This window comes from Molothrus ater, chromosome 5, assembly GCF_012460135.2.
Source record: "Molothrus ater isolate BHLD 08-10-18 breed brown headed cowbird chromosome 5, BPBGC_Mater_1.1, whole genome shotgun sequence".
NCBI lineage: Eukaryota > Metazoa > Chordata > Aves > Passeriformes > Icteridae > Molothrus > Molothrus ater.
In genome coordinates this window covers 62,495,392-62,517,982 of record NC_050482.2, presented here as the reverse complement: position 1 = coordinate 62,517,982, position 22,591 = coordinate 62,495,392, and the positions used below count along the sequence as shown (strand labels likewise).

Below are 22,591 nucleotides of genomic sequence, written 5' to 3'. Positions count from 1 at the left end.
TGTACTTTTTCTATACATTCTCAAGATAAACACACACACGAACCCATTTATTTTGTTAATGCATTATTAAATGTACACTAATAAAAGTAATTTCCCAATGCTTGATGCATTTATCATGAAACCACTAGCAGAATTCTTTACAATAAAAATGCTACCAGTACACATGGCCAACCTAAATTATCTAGGGAAATGGCTAATATCTGACCACACAGAAACATTAGAAAGCAGGGTTTTGTTATAGGATAGAAGGAGAAAAATAGATGTATTTTATTACAGAAAAATTGCAATGATAAAATTATTTTTAATAGAACAATGCTACAGCTCCAGGAAATTTTCCTGAATCAATTCAATCTGTGTCGTGCAGGACTTGAAAAGCCCATTAAAAATAACCGTGATAAATTTCCTAGCCTCTTTCAGTGCACCACACAGAAGACAAAGGAAACTGCAATTCAACAGAGATAGAAAGAAAATAACAGAAAAACCTGATAGCTTGTGTATCAGCAGTAACATCCTCACTAACAACAACGAGCAAATCTCTACCACAAAGGACAAGAAGAGCAGGAGTGATGTGTACAGCTGACAATGGCACTCCAAAGTAATGACTTGCAGGAAAATCTGTGTTACAAATGGACAACGTGCTGCTGAGAGGTAGTTGAGTCACAGCTTTCATAACATGGCAAATTATTCAGCCTAAGAATGAATGTACCAAACCCCAGGGTGTATATGGGTCTGGTAAGGCAACTATGGGATTACATCCTACAAACATCTAATATGCTCACCTGGTTTAAATTATTAAAACCTCACTAAAATCCATGCAGGTTCAGGGATTTTTTCCCCCATATTTAATGTGTAGTCATGAGATACAGATCATGTTTCAAACTGTAATACTAGTGAGAGCACTGCCTAGTTGACCTATTTTCCATTTGCCATGTTCTACATATCATCAGTTGTAACAAACACACTTCCTTTGCTGCTCCCTTCTTTGTGGTGGGAGAAAGGGGGCAATTGCATAAAAAATGGCCTATACATCACTATATAGTGAAACGACCCAAATCCATGGGGATGGAATAGCACCTGTAGCCCTCTCCTCCACAGCCAAATCCTTTCACCTCGTTGGTGAGTCCTGTTCACCCACTTCTTCTACTGACCCCCAGCTAGAGCTCAGAAAATCACACTGACACTGCTCTGCACATGTTTGAGTCCTCTTCACAGCTGCACTGAACAGCTGTCCCAGGCCCACATCTGGCTGCCTGGGGACATGAGTGAGAAGCAGACTCAAGAATTTCTTCTCTCTGCCTCAGTTATAGCTGCTTGGCTGGAGACCACAGGATTCCCATGGTCCTGCTTCATTTTTGAGTCCATGTCACCATTCTGCCGTGCTATGCTGCTTCCCAAACCCTCTGATCTCTGGAGTGTGCTAGAGCAGTTTCCCAGAACCCTTGCCTCCAAACCGTTCAATGCACATGAAATACCACTAGTTATGATTAAGATTTCTGAGAACAGTTCTGAAAAAAAACCTAGCATTTTAATTGCTCAAAGTTTACTTAGAAAAAGGGGGGAAAACAGTAGATTTGAAGACAGACCAATGTAAACACCTCATGTTCCTTCTAAATATAAATGTATTGGGCCAATTTCAAGCAACTTGATCCTCATGCAATGACAGAGGTACAGCAGAGATACAACCCCCTGAATCTATTCATAACCCCTATAAACAAAGCACAAAAAAAAATACAAGCACAACTGTAGGATGAGCCATCATTGAAGTAAATATATTGATCTATCAAAAATGATTGAAGACTGACAATAAAAGGGTTATAAATTCTTAGAAGAAAAAGAAAGCAAAAAGCACAAAACCAACCCACTGAAAAACTCCCACCTACATTCACAGGGAAAAATAGACTGAAACAATAAAACACAATGGCAGTGCCTGTACATCTTTGATAGCTGCCCCTCCCAAAAGCTGGAACAATCCTGCTATAAACCAAGCAAATGAAAATGTAAATGCATGAGCAATCGTCTGGGGGATTCAGATGCTTCGTGTCCTGTAGGCAAAGAAGGAAGGGGGAAAAGGTAGGAAAACACAAGAAGGCACCACTTTTAATATCTGCAATTATTGATTATGCTCTTCTCACCTGGAGCCTTTTAAATCCAGCAGAGATCTCCCAGTATACAGGCAATGCTGCCTGCATGGCAGGGTCAGTACTGCCAGCAACACCCCTCGTCCTCTGACCTCAGTGTCATCTGCTGCTTCCACTCCTCTGGCAGCAGGGACAGCCTGTGGATTTCAGAGGTGCCAGCCTCTGGAAGTGTGAGTACAGCTGCCTGCAGAAATCCAATATCCAAAATGGCAAGCCCAGAAGAGGCAAAGACTGGGAAATACCCTGAGTGCAACGCCCAGAGCAGTCCCATGGGCAGGTATAAACACAGTGGGATCTGCTCCAAGGCTTACCAATTGTGTAGTTGTGGAAATATTTTGCTAAAGAAATTAACAGAATGAAAATTTCACAGACTTCTGTTCTTCACTACTGATACTCCAATGGTATTAGTTACAGGATGAAAACAAATAAAATGCCAGTAAAATAGGAGAAAATATGGGTCTGTAGTAAGAATAAGTTTAGGTATTTCAAATATTAATCTTCACATTTTGTAACATACATCTCTATTTCAAAAATAAAAATTTAAATTACTTTAATGGAATTTAATATTGAAAAACTAATGCCTTTCCATGTGATGTCACATTACCATCTGACCTACTTTAACATTTGTCTCTGTACTGCACTTGGAGACCTACTTTCTGCCCCAAACATAGCTTATTTCCTATTGGCCTAAATGGCCAGCTGGTGAACATATAAAATTGTTAGGCTGCTTTGGTAACATTTTACTTTGGCCCTCCACACAAAGTATTTCATAAGATGTTCCATACAATAAAAGGTCCCAAAGAACCAAGATCCTCTCACTTTGAAAGACTCTGCAGCAAATCCCCAGTGTCCTTGCCAAGATCTTTTTTCAATAAAATAGATTCCAACATTGACAGAAAAGCTTGGATTATTGCTGAGTGATACAACGTCTGCTGCTAGACCTTACAGAGTCAGAACACTGCTCCCAACTCACTCCTTTTTCTGTAAACTACTTTAAGAGGTCTGGGTATGTCTTCAGATTTGCTGTGCAAAACCTCATTTTATTCCAAAAAAACTGAAGTTGTAGAACATGAGAAAGACCTAAACATTGGGTCAAGATCTTCAAGTAGTCATGACTCTATGCCTAAAATGAAGCTACACTGAAGTAAACAAGAGCTTGAAGGTTCAGACCACCTTTTTCAGGCTTGTTTGCATGGGGCAGAGAGGAGATTCTGGTATAAGACAAGATTTTAATCTTAATAAAGTTGGACTAGAAAAAACTCCCATGCAAATGTACCCCAGTAATTGCTGGAGGACATGGTCAGTCTTTTCCCTGATGCAGTGACTGTCTTTGCAGAGCTGCTGTGTCTCTGCAAGGGAGGTTTCTTTGACATTACAACAGCTTTTTAATTATACTTGTAGAATTTTATTGGTATGACTAAAACAAATCCTCCTTCAAGAACAGCCTTCAGGTTTCGCCACTAAATTTACTGGAGGGAGAGAAAGATTCACAATCCCCAGGGTAATGGTGGCTCAGCTCATCCCATGTTCCCCAAGACAGTAAAAAAAGAATGAACATACTAACAGCTTAAAACAACTTCCTCCTCTGCAGTGGGGTATACTTTTGCCTATTTCCTGATGAAATCATACCCAGTTCAGTGCCAGCAGGCCTGACATAAAGAAGACTCTCCAGGAAACAAGGTACTCAAACTGAGAAAAAGGGTAGTTTTAGGATGGTGCCAAACCAACACAGAAAAAGGAGACATTTTGCTCCCCTTTCTACTAATAAAATGTAGTAAACTAAAATTGATCCCCAGACTAATAAGGTAGAGGGAAAAACTAAAACCTATATATGACAAAACAATAAAAAAGTAATGAAGAGATTTATGGAATTACATAAAAAATCTTGGAATGACGTTAAAATTGTCAGGTCATGTTACTGTTTTCAATTCAACGTGGATAAGAAAAACAGGGAGGAATAAAAATCAGAACACAGAGAAAAGATAGCATAGAGCTAAAGATAACAGAGAGAGGTAAGAGAAAGAAAAACCCAGAGCAAATATTTAGGGGGTAAGGGAAGGAAGTATGAAAAACCATAAATACAGAGTCTACAAATCAAGGTCATGGATGGAAAAAACCAAAACCAGAACAAACCCCCACAAAGTGGTGGCACCAATTGAACAACAACATTGAAGGCAGCACTTGATAGGAAGCACCTCTGTAGATAGCTGGCTAAGTGTAGTCATCCTCACAAAGGAAAATACTACTTACTATTTTTAAAAAACAGACATCCCAAATCCATTCCTCTGCAAAGCCTAAGGGACAGAGGCCCCATGAGGTCTTGTCCAAGGGCTCCCCAGAATGAGCAGAGAGGCTCTAACCAGCACCTGCCTCCTGGGGCTCCTAGCTGGTGGCATGAGAAAGGGACAGAGCCATGGATGCTCTGGCCTGTGCTGGGCTTGCCAACAGCAGGAACATCCAACAGCCTGCTGATCTGCAGCTTCTGCTCTGCATCCTTCTCCAGACCCAGCGTGGCATCTCTGGAAAAGGGAAATCCCTTTTGCTCAGTGCTTCTCGTGGCACAGTCACAACACAGTAACAAGCCGCTTTTGGATTTCTTTGGGCTGCCAGAAAGAAGGGAAACTGGCATTAGGGAGTGACCTGGAGAGGCAGTAATTTGACTCTCCTGTGAAGTGACCAAGTCAAGCAGGAGAAATTCCTGAACTGAGTGTTAAAATTGATCTGCTTCAAAGACTGCCATGAAAGGGGACAAACGCACACAGATTGGGAGGCATGATGCATTTGCCTCCCTCTACATATAGTGAGGGGAAATTATTCAAGAAATGCATTAAAAAATTACCATGCATGGCACTGGGAACACCAGTTCATAATCAGATACATAGCAAGTGAAGTCAGAGACCATTAATAGCTGCTGAACGTTGCATATTGCATGTATCTGCTTTAGGTTTGCATCAATACTTCTGAAGTGCTGTAGGAAATTCTAATGAAAGCATTTAATATGCACAGCAAAATCTTCAACACTGCTGTTTTCCCATACTTTCTAGGATTTATATATTGAAATAATGCCTCAGATTTTTCAGTCTTTTAGAAGCTCTCCACCTGCTTATTTCCAAATGGTGGAAAAGGGTAGGGGGGAAATTGTGTCAAGGTGTAAAGCTTTACACAAAATGTTGTGTAAAACTGCTTGTTAAAATGTTGAACAAATACAGGTTCCAGTAGATAATGAAGGTGGTAATGTGAAATTGTGTCTAAGGAACTAGTTTTTGTAACTCAGAATATTTCCTCCCCCTTCCTTGAATGAGGATGACACATTGTGGTATGCAGGTGTAACATGATAAGAAGAAGCAATCTGTTCAGCAGTTTCATTCCCTTTAAAACTATCATTTTAACCATTAATTAGCAAAGGAGCAGGCAGCAGAGATCAAAGATCACCCGTGCTATATATTAGCTGTAAAATACTCCTCAGGCAGCACATTTTCAAAAGAAACTTCACTTTTCAAATACGCCTAGGATGAAGCTCACCAGGACTATGTTTCAACAGCTAAATGCTGCACAGTACCAGCATGCAAGGAACCAAAAGGAAACACTTCTGCAGGAGGAAATGGAGGTGAAATCTTCTCCTAGCCAAGGTTGCTATATGCACACCCACAGAAGCAGACCAAGATTTAATCAGGTTCCTCAGAAGCTTAGATACGGTACAAGGGCCTGCTCCTGCCTCCATTGTCAGTCTTAGGAGCTGACCGAGTTTTGGCCAGTCTCTCAGAGCTGTTCCATGTCTGACCAAATCTGCCAGTGAAGCAATTCCAAGCAGGAGATGTTCCTCTACACAATCATTTGTGGAGCTATGGTCACAGCAGTTTGTACATGCCATGAGCACAGAAAAAAGCATCAGGAACGTGGTGCAGGTGACAGGCAGTGTCCTTTGTTGCCTTGCCAAAAGCACATGAAATGCTGTCGGTCTCATATGGTTGGATTTCACACTCTTTCCAGAGGTGTAAAAGATTACATCAGGTCTTTGACTTACATTGGCTTAAAGAGCTGCAGTAGAGTCACAGAGGGATTGGATGGAGAAACTTGGGGAAAAGCACAACAGTGAGCACATGTCTGCAGCTCAGCCACCCCAGGGCAGTGTCTGGAGCCTCAGAGAGGAGGGGGAGAGCTTTGCACACAGAAGAGACTACCACTTCACCAAAGGTTTCTATTCTAATGGTTTTGGCTGCACTGAGGGCTGGAACTGCAAAATTTTGATGGGCTTTTGAGTTCTGTCTGTGAATACACCTAGAACACAAATGTCCCTGGACCTTCCTGGGGCAGCCAGAGGCTACACTACCAAATCAAGAACCATCACAGAGTACACAAGCTCAAGTTGCATGGTTCTCATGGGAGGTCACAGTCGACACAGCAGATTTGTCTGTGGCTGTGAGGTACTCATCAATAAATACCTTTGACAATACTAGTACATTAGGTATCAATTTGCAGTGTTCCAGAGACCTAAGTACATTTGAAACATGCCAGAATTAAACTGGTCAAATAATTTACTGTAAATTTTGCCAACAATCTGCAGCCCACAGATCTGTGTATGCAGAATGTAAAATACTCCAGTAGTGATCAGGCAGCCACAAAAACAATTCCACCTGTGACAGTGGCACAGACTCCAGCTCTCAGAACAGTGTGGTATGCCACCTTTTGGGCACGTCTGTAGGCATCAGTCCCACAGAAGGCTCTGTTGTCAGGAACAATTAACTCTAGAGACAAGAGGAGAAACTGGTGATGATATATACCCAAAAGTAACTCAAAAGACTTGTTCCAGCAGCTCAATTTAACCACTGGAGCCAAATATAACCAATACCTAATTATGTTGAACTGTGGGAATTCAGATAGAGATGCAGCATTGTACCATGAATTCTGCCCTGGAGTTTCTACCAGGAGTATTGCTGGGTTTCAGTTCTTTTTTTATAATAATTTTAAAAAATAGGTTACTATTTACAAATTCTCATAGTGATTAAAAGAAAGGCTCCTGAACGTTTAACTTGAAAACATTAAGATTGTCCTATTGCTCTGCCCATTCATGCAATAATATTTTCCATTTCAGAGGGAATGGCTAACACATTTCGCAGAAGAGCAACAAAATTGTCTACATGCAAAGAGAGGGTGGAGAAGAAATATTTTTCTCCCCATTAACTTCTTCCAGGTACAATAGAACTAGGAGTTTATGTGTACCAACAGCACTAAAAATATTTTTAAGGCACAAATGCAATTGTTTTTTATAGCCCTGATTCAGCAAGGTAGACAGACTTCTGGTTAAATTGAAGCATGTTGAGCAATACCATTGACTTTAATGAGATTACTCATGTACTCAAAGTTAGGGGTTCTGCTGTACTGTACAATTTGTAGGTAGTTAATGGAAGAAAGAGATAACTGTAACCCACATCAGCAATTCTGGGGCTGGTCAACAATCTTATAGAGTCAAAGAACCTTATCACAACACATAAAGGAGAAAGCAGTGAGAAGGAAATAAATCTTGATGAAATATGAAAGACCTGACATTAGCCAAAAGATATACTGCTCTTTAAGAAAACAAAAATCCAGGCAAGTGAGGCTACCAAAATTCCCAATCAGGTTACATGGGTAACAGATATTATGAGGAGCTATAAAGCAGCAACAGGAAGCTTGCTTTTCCCTATCATTGTACAGGTATGATTTCTTCTAGCTGAAATATAAAAAGTCAATTCTTTAAAATATCAAAAAAAAAGGAAGTACCACACGAGAGGTAAGTCCAGTAGAGCCCCCCCCAGTGCAAAAGAGGAAATCAAACAGGATACGATTTTTTCATAAAACTGAGGTATTTCTTTCCATGAGCCTTCAGAAACAAAGATGAGAATATTTTTCCTGGAATCACTTTTTCCACAGAAAGCAGAGGGGCTAGAAATAGATTGCTTAAAAACTTTGTGACATTAAAATAGCAATAAAGACATTGTTTCTTCAGTTAAACTCAGCCCATGATGAAGACATCAGCTGTTCCCTGCAGGAGGAGATCCTGCTCTATCCACCTTAAGTTTGTCCCAAGGTATTTGATGACAGCAGAAGGAACAAAAAGGCTTTGAGTAAAATTCTAAATGCCCAGATTCCAGAAATGCATGTCCCTCTTCCATCCACAAAAGGGGGAAAGCACCAAGCCCCCACAATGATAAACCAGAGCTTCTACTACAGACATCTTCAGACTTCTCACAGCAGGTTGAAGTTGAATGTCCAAGGCAGAGTAAGAATAGAGTTTGACCTGCTGCAAGCTATTTCAGATGCAAAACAACATGAAGAAAGAGTGTCACGCCACAAATGGCACTGAATTTTAATCTGTTCTCACTCTTTGGTTATACACAGCAAGGTCTATGTTATGACCTCTTTACATTCTTCCCCATGTCCAAATGCACTGCTACAAAGGCAGAATAAGTTCCTTCATCCCAGAGCAATCAACTGCCCACTTGGGGCTGTGTCATATTTTCTACAATCACTGGTAGTATGTTGTTGGGCCAAGAATATATTACTTATTTTGGCAGATTTCTTTTACTCCAAATCAGTTCTGTAAAGCCATAATGATGCAATTGCAGCAGAGCAGTCAAATGCATATTAGGTGCATATAGAAAGTAAAACTAACTCACTCTCACATTGTAGAAGTTGCTTTTCCGATTCCATAAAATATGTTGTCCCTCTTTATTTCTCCGTCTGCTTTTATCACCTATTTCCAATCAGAAGCAATTAACCTACAAGTGAAATGGAACAACTGGATATGATGGAGCTGAGAATAAAGTAGCATAGCATTAATATTCATCCAAAAAAATGAGTGGTGCAAATCACTTCCACAGCAAACAGCTACTCTCCTACAGAACTCTTATGTGACTAGGGGAATATTCAAGGCATATCTGAAGTATTAATACACTGTTTTCCAAATAGGATTCCTTTCAACTTCATTTTTGCTACAGAGAAATAGCACACATACTTTAGAGGAAGCATTTTTATAGAAGGTACTCCATATCATAGCTAAATCAAAGATTTCCACTGTTGCAGGACCTCTTCAAAAGTCACATCAGTGGCTTGGATTACCCTGTTGAATAGATATGCTCCATTCTCTGCTTTTGCACCAAACCAGAGCTGTTTGTTTCTGCCTTGGCCTCCATCTTAGGCCACCTCTGTATGAAAACAGTTTTCACAGCACAAACTCACAACTGATGACTATTTGCATTGTCTGTCTTTATAAAATATCAGTACCATCACCTCTCCTTTGGATTTGCACACAGGAGCAAAGGGGAAAAAAAAGCTTTTGTGACCTACAAAAGCCTTATTTGAAATAATTCTCTCCGACTTGAGGCCTTTTGGAATGGAAGGGATATATTGTTTTGACTTGATTAAAGCTGAAAAGTTGATTTGACATCCTGTTGTCAAGGAAACCAATTCACACACAAAAGAAAACAGTTGTGATGGTATCATTCAGACTATTCAAGTGACCTTAGGAAGAAAAAAAAGGCTTCAGTTCCAAAGATTTGTATTCAACTCACTTCACCACTGTAGAAATAAAGATCATTGCTCTTTATGCTTATTGGAAAGCAGTTTTCAATCTGGGAAAAGAAAAATGCCACATCTTCTTCCATCTGCCAGATCCAATACTTTTCTGGGAATATACACCTAAACACACCTACCATTTATTTGCCTGTTTCAAAGAACCATAGAAAGAATCACACTGAAGACTCATAGGGAAGGAGAAAGAATTTCTTTAATTGACAGGACTGTGATAAATACCCCCTGACACATGCCCCACCTATTGAACAGCAGCTTGCAAGCCAGGTTTCAAAACATCTTCCTTCAACTACAAATAGACCTTACCTCGAACACAGCATTGTTTGCATCCAGCTTTGTTTTCCTGGGAGACATGAAAAAACAGCATTTTTTTTTCTCTGCCAGCCTCCTAGTTCCCTCACAGATTGAGTTTTCCATGCAATGCAATAAATGAAATTTACCTATGCTCACTCTTCCTACCAAGAGAAACCCAAAGAGCCAGAACCATCCTGGCTGACCACGACCACCATCATCCAGCTTTGCAGTCCGTGCAAGTCTCACAGAGGTTTCATTCCCTAACAGCCAGGAAGTAGACTGAAGAAATGAAACTTCCTATCTGCTCACACACTGTAATTATACATCTCTTTCTCCAATGACATAGCCTTGCCTAGCTGAGTGAGCAGACAGATGACTAAAGAGCAACTTGTCTCAAATTCAGCTTAGAGAAAAAAATAAGCATGATATTAATAAGGAGGGAAGTATACTGAGGAATAAATGCCAGTGTTCTTACATTATTGTCATTTAAGGGCATCACACCAAAGGTCACAGAGATAATAAGCCTCAGTCACTTTCCATTTGTTACACAACATACAAATTGCCGCAGCATTAATGAATATCTTTTCCCATTCTTGGCCAGCCAAGACACTGCATTATTTCCTTCTAGACAAGTACCTAACCCTTGGAATTCATTATTTCCATCACTTCTTGCAGCACTTTGTCCTTAGGGCTGAGCATAAATGCCACAAGGTGGCTGTGAATGAAGCATCAAATGCCTGAGCCTGACTTCTTTCTGCTAGAGCTTTTTTGCTGGGAGAGCATACAGAGCTCATTGGTATCTTTTGTAATCAAATATGTATACACACAGACATTCATATGTGCCCTCTTACAGGTATCTTAAACTCCTTGCAGACCATAGGAAAAAAAAAAGACATTTTCACAATTTATGGATATTGCCTGATACATATATATTGAAATAATAGTTCTACTACAAACACCAACTGAACACAACAATAGGAGATACCAGGGGACAACTAAATTTTCACTTAAAATGATGACAACTGGAAAGTAAGTAGTTCTTGGAACAGAAATGACATTCATGGAAATGTGGAAGGGCTTCTATGAAGGGATATTCTGCTTAAACCCTCTTTACCTCTAACAAACTGCTAAGATAGCACAGCTGAGCTATAGAGAGAGGAATGCCTCATTTCTAATCTCTACTTCATTGTATTTTAAGTTTAGGAATTTTGCATAAATATAGATAGCAACAGCTGAACCAAATTCTTACTATTTCATAAACTGAGGGTATTTTAAGATGACAAATTATTATTTCCACTGTTCAGTGAAAGCATAAAGAATATGCAGATGAAAAGAGAATATTGAAGGCTGGTAGCTTTGTACAGTTCTGAAAAGGACTAAACTTTATGTGCATAATTAAAATAAGAGAGAGAAAAATGAAGTGCAATCCCAAATGCTGAACTAAAATAAACCAAGAGTTTTTGCTGCATGTAATCAAACCACCTCCACCTCTGTCCCCCAAACTGAAACACACCACTCTGCATTTTGATGAATATCTTATCTTGGTATTTTCTCCTCTCCCACCCAACAAACTCAAAGAGCAAGAGCCAGAAAGAAGAAAGCTGACAGCACTGCTAGGCTTACCCACAAACAGGTCCATGCTCTCTTATGAGTTTTGTGTGGCTTTCCCAAAAACCCTGGAAGAAAGAAAAAAACCACAATATTTTAGAGAAGTGCTTAGCAGAAGCTCTATTACACACTGTTTCTACCACTCACACAAAGCTTTGAACCTCAGCCAGGAGAACCATGGCATTAACTCATAACTTCACCTTTCTAATATTGTCCATACGTGACAAACATAGAGTCTAGAAAGGATGCCTGGAAAAACAAATCCCAACCCCAAAAAAGATCTGGACAGCCATGAAACATGTTTTCATCAATGTTTTATTCTCCAAAATTTGTTACCATTTCATGATTTAATATTTTTAAACTAAATTAATCATTTTGGTCCTGACTCAATTTTTTTCATATATGCAAATGGATGGAAAACTAACAGATAAATTAATAAGGTGATAAGTATATGACTTACTACACAAAAGGGAAGCACAGGGAATATGGCAAGGTCATCTTATTTTGGTTTTAGTCCCATTATTAAAAAAAGCCTCAAACCTGCCAAGTCAGAGTTTAGCACAAGGCAGTCAGCTGGTACATTCCACAGAATAGTAAGCAGATTTCTTTTTAAAATTTTTACTATTTTTACTGTCTTCCATTTTCATAATTGAAGAAAATTCATATTCATTTATCTAAATAAACCTGCCACTATATTCAATTGTTAGTGTCTTAAATGAATTCAAATTGATCAATCTAAAGAAGGTGTGCAAAATATATAATATCCCTGAAAATGAACGATAAAAAATCTGTTTTAATGAAACTGCAATATTTCAGGACCATGCTCCATTGTGTTTGCAACTTGTCTATGGAAAAAGTAACCCATTTGATTGCATTAATCTGCATTTATATTAATGGAAGACAGACTATTATTATCTATTTTCATTCTTAAGAGAAATTTCACTAAAAAAGTAGAATACTTATGTCTCATATTGAATCTTTCTTGTTTTTTACAACATCCCACAGAATATTAGCTAGAACAATACGACTACTGTAAATACATCTAGTGATGACATAAATAAACAAGCCCAGGTAATGTGTGTATGCTTTGAGAGTATTTTGCCACACACTAAGCAAAAGAAAATTTGGTAACCAAAAATAATGATCCAGCTTAACATCCTTGGGTGATAACTTATTGTCCAAATTAGCAAAGCACTTGCCACCACCTACAGTCCTCATAGAGTCCCTCAATTGTTTTTTTTTTATTCTTAAAGTACAGTTGTGCCTTTTTTTTGTAATCCTGGACTTGTAACAAGTTTTTATTCTGCAGAACAATATGTTCCCAGTTTAAGGCAAGAACTCTAGCTTCTCCTTTAGCTACAAAAACCACAAGATGACAAAACCACAGGATGACTTGTAAGAAAATACGCTGAAGATAAAATTATGAAAGAGGTGGATTAGATGACAGCCTGAGGAGAATGTATATTGCCTGAAAATCATATATATTCTCCCCTGGAAAATTCTTCACTACTAAGGTAAGCAGAAAAGCCTCACATATTAGCACAGAGAAGGTAAGGTGGACAAAGGCTTTGTAACACCACAAATACAGACAGCTAACTCAAAAAGGCTTTTTTGCCTGCAGACACCATGGGAGGGGAAAAGGCACACACACATTCACACCAACCTGCATTTTTGCTACAGAGATACACAGCCTGCAATTGCTGTGATTTCAGCATTATAAAGGCTGTCTGCTGGTGCAAGGGGGAATCCTGGGGTCAGATTCTGCAGGCAGCCGTTTCAGGCTGGCCCAGCAGGCTGAGCCCACGCGCACACTCTGACCACAGTGCCCAGGAGAGCAGCACAGGCTGCACAAACACAGTGACACTGCCAGCCACGCAGGGCACGGCTCGAGGTCACCACCACAGCCCCACCAGGGTGCAAAGAGCCGCTGTGTCACAGCCCCATTGCTTGGGCAGGGCAGAGGAACTTCCAGCCCTGTGGGGCAATGCCAAATCAGGTCTGATCTCCAGCCCACTCCCCTCCTAGGCTGAGCCTCCACAGCAAGGACACCCACGCTGCAGCCTGAGCCCTGCCTGCTCACTGCGCTTTGGATTGCGAGCACGCACATAGGTATTGCACTTGCTGTACCCACCAGCTGCATTCCAGTGAGCCAGCAGGATATTAACATTTTCAAGAAGCCTAGGCTTTAAATGATTCAGTGAAAAAGCCTTCCAGAAAGCCAGCTTCTTGGAAGAACTGCTTCTGGCTCACTACATTAAGGGGGGGGTCAGGCAGAACACATTTCAAATCAGATCTGTTAACCAGTAACTGGTTTTCCACCTCCAGGACTCCTAAATAATTGCACTGGCTTAAAATTAACCACACTTATTTTTTTCCCTAAAGTGAAAAGTACTAGCCTGCAGGATGGGGGAAGAGAAGGAGTTGAAAAGCACCTGGGAAAGACCATGAGAAAGCATCGTCAGGAGTAAAAGAGAAGCCTTAATTCTCTACACTCCAGGACACTCTCTCATACTGTGCAGACTGCACACACATACTCACCACTACCAGCCTCCACTGTGCAATCCCTGAGACCCACTGCTGTCCTGGCCTCCTCCAGGGCCTGGTAAGCACCTGGTAGCAGGTCTTGTGGCAGCAGGCCTGGGAAGGAGAAGCCAACAGCACACACAGGAGCCCATGGAGCTGTGTTGGCAGGACTGTAAACAGGGCAGAGAGCATGTGCACCTATCACTTACACACCACAGTATGCCTTTCAGCTAGAGGAAGCTGCAACCATAAAAAGGCCCCCGTGTTTGCTCTTGCTAGCCACAAGGAAAGCCAAGGAACCTGCATGGTCTCAGAGCGAGGGGAATGCCACATCCACATAGCTCTGCCAGTTTTGCAGCATTATCCCCAAACACAGCCTCCAGTAGACAGGTACCCACAAAACATCCTTGCCTTCTCCTCTGAGTCATGTTTGAAGCTCAGCAAGCCTCATAAGTGCTTTTGGTAATTTATTTACACTGGCTGAGTTTGGTTTGCTTCAACCAATTATTGCAGACTTTGTCCATGTTTTATAATTGCACTTGTACTTAGTAACTATGACATAACCAAGCACCTGCTCACAATCAGCTGCTGTTTTACAAGAAAATGGGAGTAGAGACCACCTATCTTTTCTTCCTTTCCTCATATTTATCCACTGGGTGATCTGCAGTCAAACTCAGAAATGGCACCTGCTGACTTGTACCCAGTGGCTTTAACCTCCCTAAACCAGGAATTATAACAGAGCAACATGGGGATTAGGAAAAGAATAACATAAATATATGTATTCTGTTTTTTTTGAAAAGCAGAAGGGAACAAAAGCAAAAACAGTAGTATGATATGACACCTTGTGCATCAGGAAGAACTGCTGTGCATTAAACACTCAGTAGTAAAAATTAAAAGCGTAGTTAGCAATGATGTTCCAAGTTTAAAAAAAAAAAAAATCACTTAAGGTTTTCTTTGTTTGGAAACTGCAGAAGATGAGCTATCATCATCAACTCAGAAAATGGTTGGGCCAGGGGGACCTGTCACGTGTGGCCCATACAGTGAGGTACCAGCCTGAGGTCAGTCCATCATCAAACAGGATAATGCATGGGTTGGAAAAGCTTCTTCCCCTGAAGAAAGCATATTTTACAGCATCTGGTATACCATGGAAACAGCAGCTCAAGTGGGCTGACTGCTGCACACCCAGAAGGTTCTTTGTTTACGTATCTGGCGGTTGCCTCCCTGCAGGGAATTTGCATTCTCCCCTTCCTCTGAGCGTGCATCATCGGCTGCATCTGTGGATAGAACCACTCATAAGGCCAAATCCTGCTCTCAGGGATACAGGCACAAACCCCATGGACAAGAACAAGATTTGGGTCTGCACCAGACAAAGCAAAGTCACTGCCAGCCATTTTTCTTGAGATACCGACTGTTGAAGATTCAGTTCGAGCTGCATCCATGAAAGGGCTGAAATTGCTCAAGTATCCCCTCTCCTTTTTTTCAATAGACTCTGCCACTCCAAGACAGATACTTCAGCAATTTCCTCCTCATTGCATATTCACCTTGCTAGCTCTTCACAGCAAGGAAAAAAATCTGCAGCAATGTCATCTTTCCTCCTGGCTGAAAATGGTTGTAGGCACTAAGCCAAAGTTTTCACAAAGAGGCAGTATTTCAGAAAGAAGCTATGTATTTTGATTTTTGGGGTGTTTACCATGAGGCATATCCAACCTATTCCTTTTAGTTGCTCAATACCTGCAGATCTCATGGCTTCAAATTTAAAATGACTCAGATTGTATGGAGTCATTGTATGGAGGATGCTTTGAACATTTCAGCTTACTGCAGGTGGAAAACAAATTATGTGGTTTATGAACTTTTACTGTGCTCCTTCAGGGTCATGAGATAAAATGGTTTGAAGAGAGCCACAAAGCTGGGATCCAGCAGATGCCTGCTGCTGACAGTAACTCAAAACCTGGACTCCAAAATGGGTCCTAGAGAATGCAATGAGGGTAGCCCTTCAATTTTGCAGTGTACTGAATGTCACAAAAGGTACTGAGCTCTGAGAAGATGGATGTGATGAGCCCATCAAAATTCACTGCAAGTGGGAAACATTACCCATGCAAGAACAGCCAAGGGAAAAAGCTTCTTTTGTTGCTCCTTTCTGAAAAGTATCTGATATTATCTGATGTCAGTCACTTTACCAAGACACCCTGGATTCAAACTTGCGACTCAGAAGCCAAAGATGCCACATCCTATAACTAGTCCCATATATGCTCCACCTTTATCACCCTATATCAGATGTGATGCTCTGTTTCATTGTGATATTAATAATCACAGCATCATTGTTCAAGTGCACACCTCATATCAAGAGATAAAATCTATACAGTTATTTATGGTACATAATGAAAATAAATATTTTTGCATCAGATTTTCAGCATTCAATGGGTTTTTGTACATCTTTTTTCTTTAGACCACCTGAAAAAGAAAATTGCTAATAACCTAGTACCCAAAATGATTTTTTTAACACAAGCTAACATTTAATTAAAGTAACCTTGTATCAGTCTGCAACCCTCTTTGAAGGAATGACCCCAGACTGTACATCAGCTCCAGTAATAATCCTAGTGAAATCACTAGGATGCCAGCAGACAAGAGGAGGAACACAGCATGAACTTCTAAGCAGCCTGATTCTGAGCTATGTACATAGTTTGTTTCCTTTGATCATTACCATTAATGGTTGTCCTCTGTGTGTAATTTGGTTTAATTTATGTGTGTGTCATTTCAGATTTTAAAAAACACATATAGCCCTTCTAAATTTATTATAGGCAGCCTTCGTACCCTTAATAGTTATTAAGAGAGGTTAGTGTTATGTAATTAAGTTAATCTCATCTGTAAAGGCTAATTAACTGAACACTAATTGAATCTGCATATGAAAATTTGGACAATGTGTTCTCATTACACAATTTAAAAAAAATTACCTGAGCTAAATACCAAACAAATTGTAAATTTCTTTCCTTCTATCTTTTCAGATCTTTAATAAAAATTAAGTGGGCAGGTTATTTCTGTGTGCTGCATTAGTCCTTGTTGTCCTTAACCAAGAGCTGTTATCTCACTTCAGAGAAACAGCTTTAATCCCCTCCCTGAAACATGGCTATTTCCCCTCTTGCATGAGCTCTTCCTTTCCCCCTCTGCCCTTACCCTGTGCCTTTCATTGCCCTCTTCTTCTTCTTCTGTCACCTCTCCTACTCAGAGAGGTGACAGAAGAAGTCACTACTCCTACTTGAACCCAAAGGCTCTTGGGTTCAAGTCATATCACACAAAGGATAAGAAGGCATCCAGGTATCACCTTAACCATAACACCAAAAGGATCAGATGGCATCATACAATTCAGTTCATGCCCATTCAGCACCCCAGCTTAAAGCCACCTTGGCAGCTTCGGCAGGGTGCCACCTTTTTGCCCCCAAAGACCATTCAACAATGGAGTACTCATCTCATCTTTCTCCACCTCAGTGCGCTGGCATTACAAAAGCAAGACATATTTTGGACCCTTTTCTGAGGTTTGTCTTTTCTTGAGACAGTTACTGCTTAAACCAGTCAAGTTTCCAAATGGGAATTAAGAAAAGCACATCATCTTTTCTGGTGTTTGCTGTTTCTCCCCATTAACCAGGTTAATGGCTGATTCTAATAGGCTGGTAACTGAAGAGTTGGAGGGAGGGGGAGCCAAGGAAGCAAACACACAGAGGAAAGCCTGACCTCAATAGCATGCAAGATTTCTCAGATTTTCCTCACAAAACCCACCATATGTTTTTGACATCAGAGTTGAAAGCACCTGCACTGCCCAAGTGGATGGCTGGATGGAGCAGCTCCAGCCAGTTCACAGTCCCTCAGGCACCCCCTGGCAGCCCACTCCACAGCAAATACTTTATGGAAAAATGGGATATACACTGCTTTTTATCTTTCTTTAGGAAAATAACATTTTCTAGGTGAGGGAACAATGAAAGATGCACACAGATTTCAGTAATGCATTTGCACTAGTGGCTGGGGAACCACTGTCACACCCAAAAGGATGAAAATCAGGATAAAAACCCAAAAAACAGTAAACATCAAAGCTGTAGGGAAGTGAGTATGGACGGAGTAGAAAGAAAAGGTACAGCCAGGAAAGGAGGAAATCCACAGTTTTCTCAAGGGTCAGTCCTGGGACAAACCTTTTTCAGTGTTTGGAGGACTGAGTTTGGCACAAAAAGGAGTCAGGCTTCAGTGAAGTACATGGTTCTGAACAGAGAGATCCTTTTCTCAGCAAGCAGAGAGACTGAGATTGTCATACCAGAAGAACTGGGTGACCTGAAGAACCTCAACAACTGCAACAGAGGAGAGTCTTCAGTTGAAAGCAAAGCTTCATGCCCTTAGAGACTATGTTAACTCCAAGAATTTCTGCAGTAGCAGCTGAATGCTTGAAAATAAGACAGAAGTGAAAAAACTGGATGGACACATTAACCATAAGATAAAGATGATGGAAAAAAGTATGATGGAAACTACAGATGTAGAGTATATGGGATAGGCTTGCTCTGGAATGCTGCATGTAAATTTGATGAGCTGCCACATTCAAAAGGAATGAATTAAAAATGGAACAACTGGAGAAAAGGGTTACAAGGATCTTTGGGGAATAGAAGGCCTGTCTTACAAGTCATAATTAGGAGAGTCCATTTTAGCTAACCAAAGGTTCATTTTAGCAGACCAAAGCAAGGAGATGTGCTTGCTGTCTAGACCTATATTGGGAGGAATCAGCAGGGAGAGAAAAATATCTATTTAATATAAAGGTCTACATTACTAAAAGATCAAAGTCATATAAACTGGCTGTGGATAAATGTTGCTTGCAATGAGATAAAAATTATTGACTATTGAAGTTGCAAGATTTTAGAAGTCTTTTAGTCAGGACAGTTGGCACAGGAACCAAGACATGGATACTTAGAAAAATGAAGTGTAGGATGAATAACCCAGGTCATCTACACCAGCCCCTCAAGGAGATCTACAGTCACTTCTAGAATAAGAGGGACTCTTCTCATGGAAAAGATTTACTACACATTCACATGTGCACACAGCATTCACACTTCTAGCTGACTCAACTTTCCAAGTCATTCTCATACATTAATTTGGCATACTGCAATGAGATTCTCACTTTCTTTTTGTCTCTTTTTTTCAATCTCATTTCACTTTAGAGGCCTCATTTCCTCAACTTCTTTGGGCTGTTAAATGCCAATCTGTCACAGGTGGGGAGTTGGAAGTACACAAGATTAAGCAATTTGCCAAATGCCACACAAGAAGTCAATGGTAGAGCCAGAGACAAGCTGAAGGCTTCACAATCCTCCTCTCCTTACAAAAACATTCCTTCTCTGCCACAGAAACCCAGACAGTATATGAGAAAGGAAAGGAATATCAACAAATTTGATCTGTTTCTGAGCTTTCAGACATATCACATGCCCGAGGCTTTGAAGAAAGGCGTGAGGAAAGGAGCTGTATATGCATGGCTAAGTCTAAAATGCTTTAAGTAGAGGGAGGTTTCCTCCTCACCCAACTATTACCTTAAGATTGAATTACTCTTATAGTATGCATAGCTACAAATGTAATTAGTCATAAAATGATCCAGACCCTCAAATTATTCCAGCTGCTGTATTTGATTCTCTGATTATTGCAATGATGAATTCTCCAGTCTGATTACACAGGCAAGAATAATATTTCTTTTTATCTGTTTGAAAGTTACCTGCTGTTAGCTTCAACCTTGTTTATATCCACTATAGAGATATAATTGCAAACTTACTATTTTTACTAGGACTATTGTCTAGATAACACTTACCCCTGCCAGGCCCTTATTTTACTTCATAGTAAATGTCACAGATGACACTTATTCAGGCTTCTAGGAACCTTTGTCCAAAACAGAAAACATGTCATTATGAAGACACGTACAAAGAGAATTACAATTTGTTCAACGTGTGTTCATGAAAGGCTCCATATGAGGTCTTACAGACTAACTGCAGTTTCTGATCCTTTGATAAACATATATTTATAAGAAGTCAAGAAACTAGAAGAAAAATAGAAAGGAGCAATGGATTTATTTCTTTTTTACTAAAGTATGTAATTTCCACTAAATGTCTTCTAAGTTGTCTTCCTTCCAAACCGAGTGCAATTCTTTCCTGCACAATCTCTACTTACATGTAATTCCACTGGATCACTAACCACCTTTGCTGCCTTAATATTACTGCATCCTCAAATTACAGCAGGAAAGCAGAGAATTACAGTGCTCTCTATAGGAGGGAGTTCATTGTACAATAGAGGACCACTGTAATGTGGACTTTCACTGTGAGCTCAATGACTCAGATGGATTAGCATAAGCATTCAGCACATCTCACTAACGGTGAATGAATTTTATTCATTTTCTTTGCTGGCCTTCCTTAACAGAAGTAAAACAGTCATCTTCAAACATAATTTGAAGAAAACGGAAACACTTCTTGTAGGACATACAGACATGGCAGCTAAGTCTAAGGAAAACAAAGATTTGGGGAGTACTCTGACAACACAGCAACACATAACAGTTTCTGGGGGCAAGAAAACGGCATTCGGAGAAATGACAGTTGACTTCTTTCCCAAGAAAGGGAGGCAGGGATTCCTTCCTCCAAGGAGCTCCTCCACTTCAGAAGAGTGTCCCCTTCCTTCTCAGACCTATTGACAGCAGATTCCTTCAGACCATGAAAATGTCATTTTAAAGGATAAAATGAATTAACCAAACCCATTGTGAAAGTCTGTCTTGGGTGCCACAGAGTGCAAACGGACTTTGAAATAAGCATTGGGAAAATTACACATCCATGTGCAAATCTTGCACTTACAGAATTAGGATGACAATGATTAAGCTTTCTTTTCTGATGCAAACTCTGGGCCATCTCATTCTGTTCACAGTAGTGCCTAAGTGGGCACTCTTTAGGTGGGTTTCAAGAAAACCTCATCTATGGGACACAAGATTAGTCATTCAGTGAGCAATATCTTGGCCTCCTCAGAGACATTCCCCTCATATAGTGCTAGGGGTCTGTGCCTTTGTTTATGATCTTTTTATAAATACATGCCACCAAATTTTCTGTGACCTCCAAGTTTAAAATTATGAAGCATACACTTAAGACCGTCACAAGTGAAAGAAGATAATCACAAATTCAGCTCTCAAATTTTGATCTTTCATTGTGATGACACACAGAACAGTATCCAAATCAAAGCACTAGACAGCACACAGAGTCCTGCATCGAGGAAAGAGACCTGGAAAGATCACTACATGTGACAGACATTAATCATGCCACTTAATGCATTACTGAAAGATACCAGGACTATTTCTGTATTTTAACATGGCCAGACAAGCTCAGCTTCCTCTTGCCTAATTCCCACCTTGTATGGATGCAGTTCTCAAGCACAAAAAGTGAAAAACGCCCCCATAGATTGTAGTGGCCTCTGATGGAGAGCAGAGCATGCTGCTATCTGCAGCATGGACAGGCCAGGCATAGGCATGACAGGTCCCTTTTGCTCCCATCTATCACATGGCACCTCTGTAAGAGTCACAAGGTTAAGAACAGACACACACAAGGGCTCTAGGCGAGCCCATACGTTCAGCAGGGCAGGAGGGGGAATGTGCCTGCAGAGCAACATCTTCAGCCTAGCAATGGGAACAAACACTCCCAATGCTTCATCCTGCTCCCAGAGCAATCTCCACCAGGTAGGACAGACCTACCCCAAAGCACTATGGACAGAGATGGGCTGTAAGATCCTGTGCAGAACACTTATCTCTTTGGGAATACAACAAACTGTAGCCCTGATAGCCACATTACAGCAGGCAGTTGACTCTTCACCTGTTTTAAAATAACTGTTCCAGCAAAATCTCCTTGTTTTCATAAGGTAAGTTACTCTTGATGTTCTGTCTTGAAGCCAAACACTGTTTAAGACCCAAGCCACTCATGCAGTAGCTTGTAGGATCTGAGCACAAAACCCAGAAACACTAGAAAGCCTTATCAGGCCTCCCTGGAAAGGGATTAGGAAGAGGCAGACAGAAACACACAATGCCAGTCCCTGTGTGGGCTGGAGAGAGGATTGCAGAGAGCATCAGGAGCTGATATAGCACAAGGAAACTAAACAGGAGGCTGCAGTGGAATGAGAATTTAAGAGCTCTAGCAATCAGTAAGATCACTGGCTAGCACAGGATGCATCAAGCACAGTCAGAGTTTCAACTGACAATTTCATAGACAGAACAACTCAGGTTTGGAGGTGGGGATTGAATTGGCTCCTGTCAGCCATTCATTTTTGTTTCTAGATCATCACTAAGGGCTGAATTCTGCAGCAGCACCAGAAAAAAAGAAAACCAAAAAACTCCTTGTCAAGCCATCTGGGCTTGCTTCTTTTTTTTTAACAAATGATGCTGCACACCTGCAAATACCAGATATTTTACAGAGGAACCAATG

General features: G+C 40.5%; 1 protein-coding gene across 1 annotated transcript in view; it reads right to left on the bottom strand.

Moving 5' to 3' along the window:
• The window catches only part of TBXAS1 (thromboxane A synthase 1), a 237,014-nt gene that overhangs the window by 136,229 nt on the left and 78,194 nt on the right, over positions 1–22,591 (bottom strand). The window contains exon 3 of the mRNA XM_036401669.1: positions 11,625–11,677. Coding sequence (XP_036257562.1) covers positions 11,625–11,677 — 53 coding nt within the window. The remainder of the gene's footprint in view (positions 1–11,624; positions 11,678–22,591) is intronic.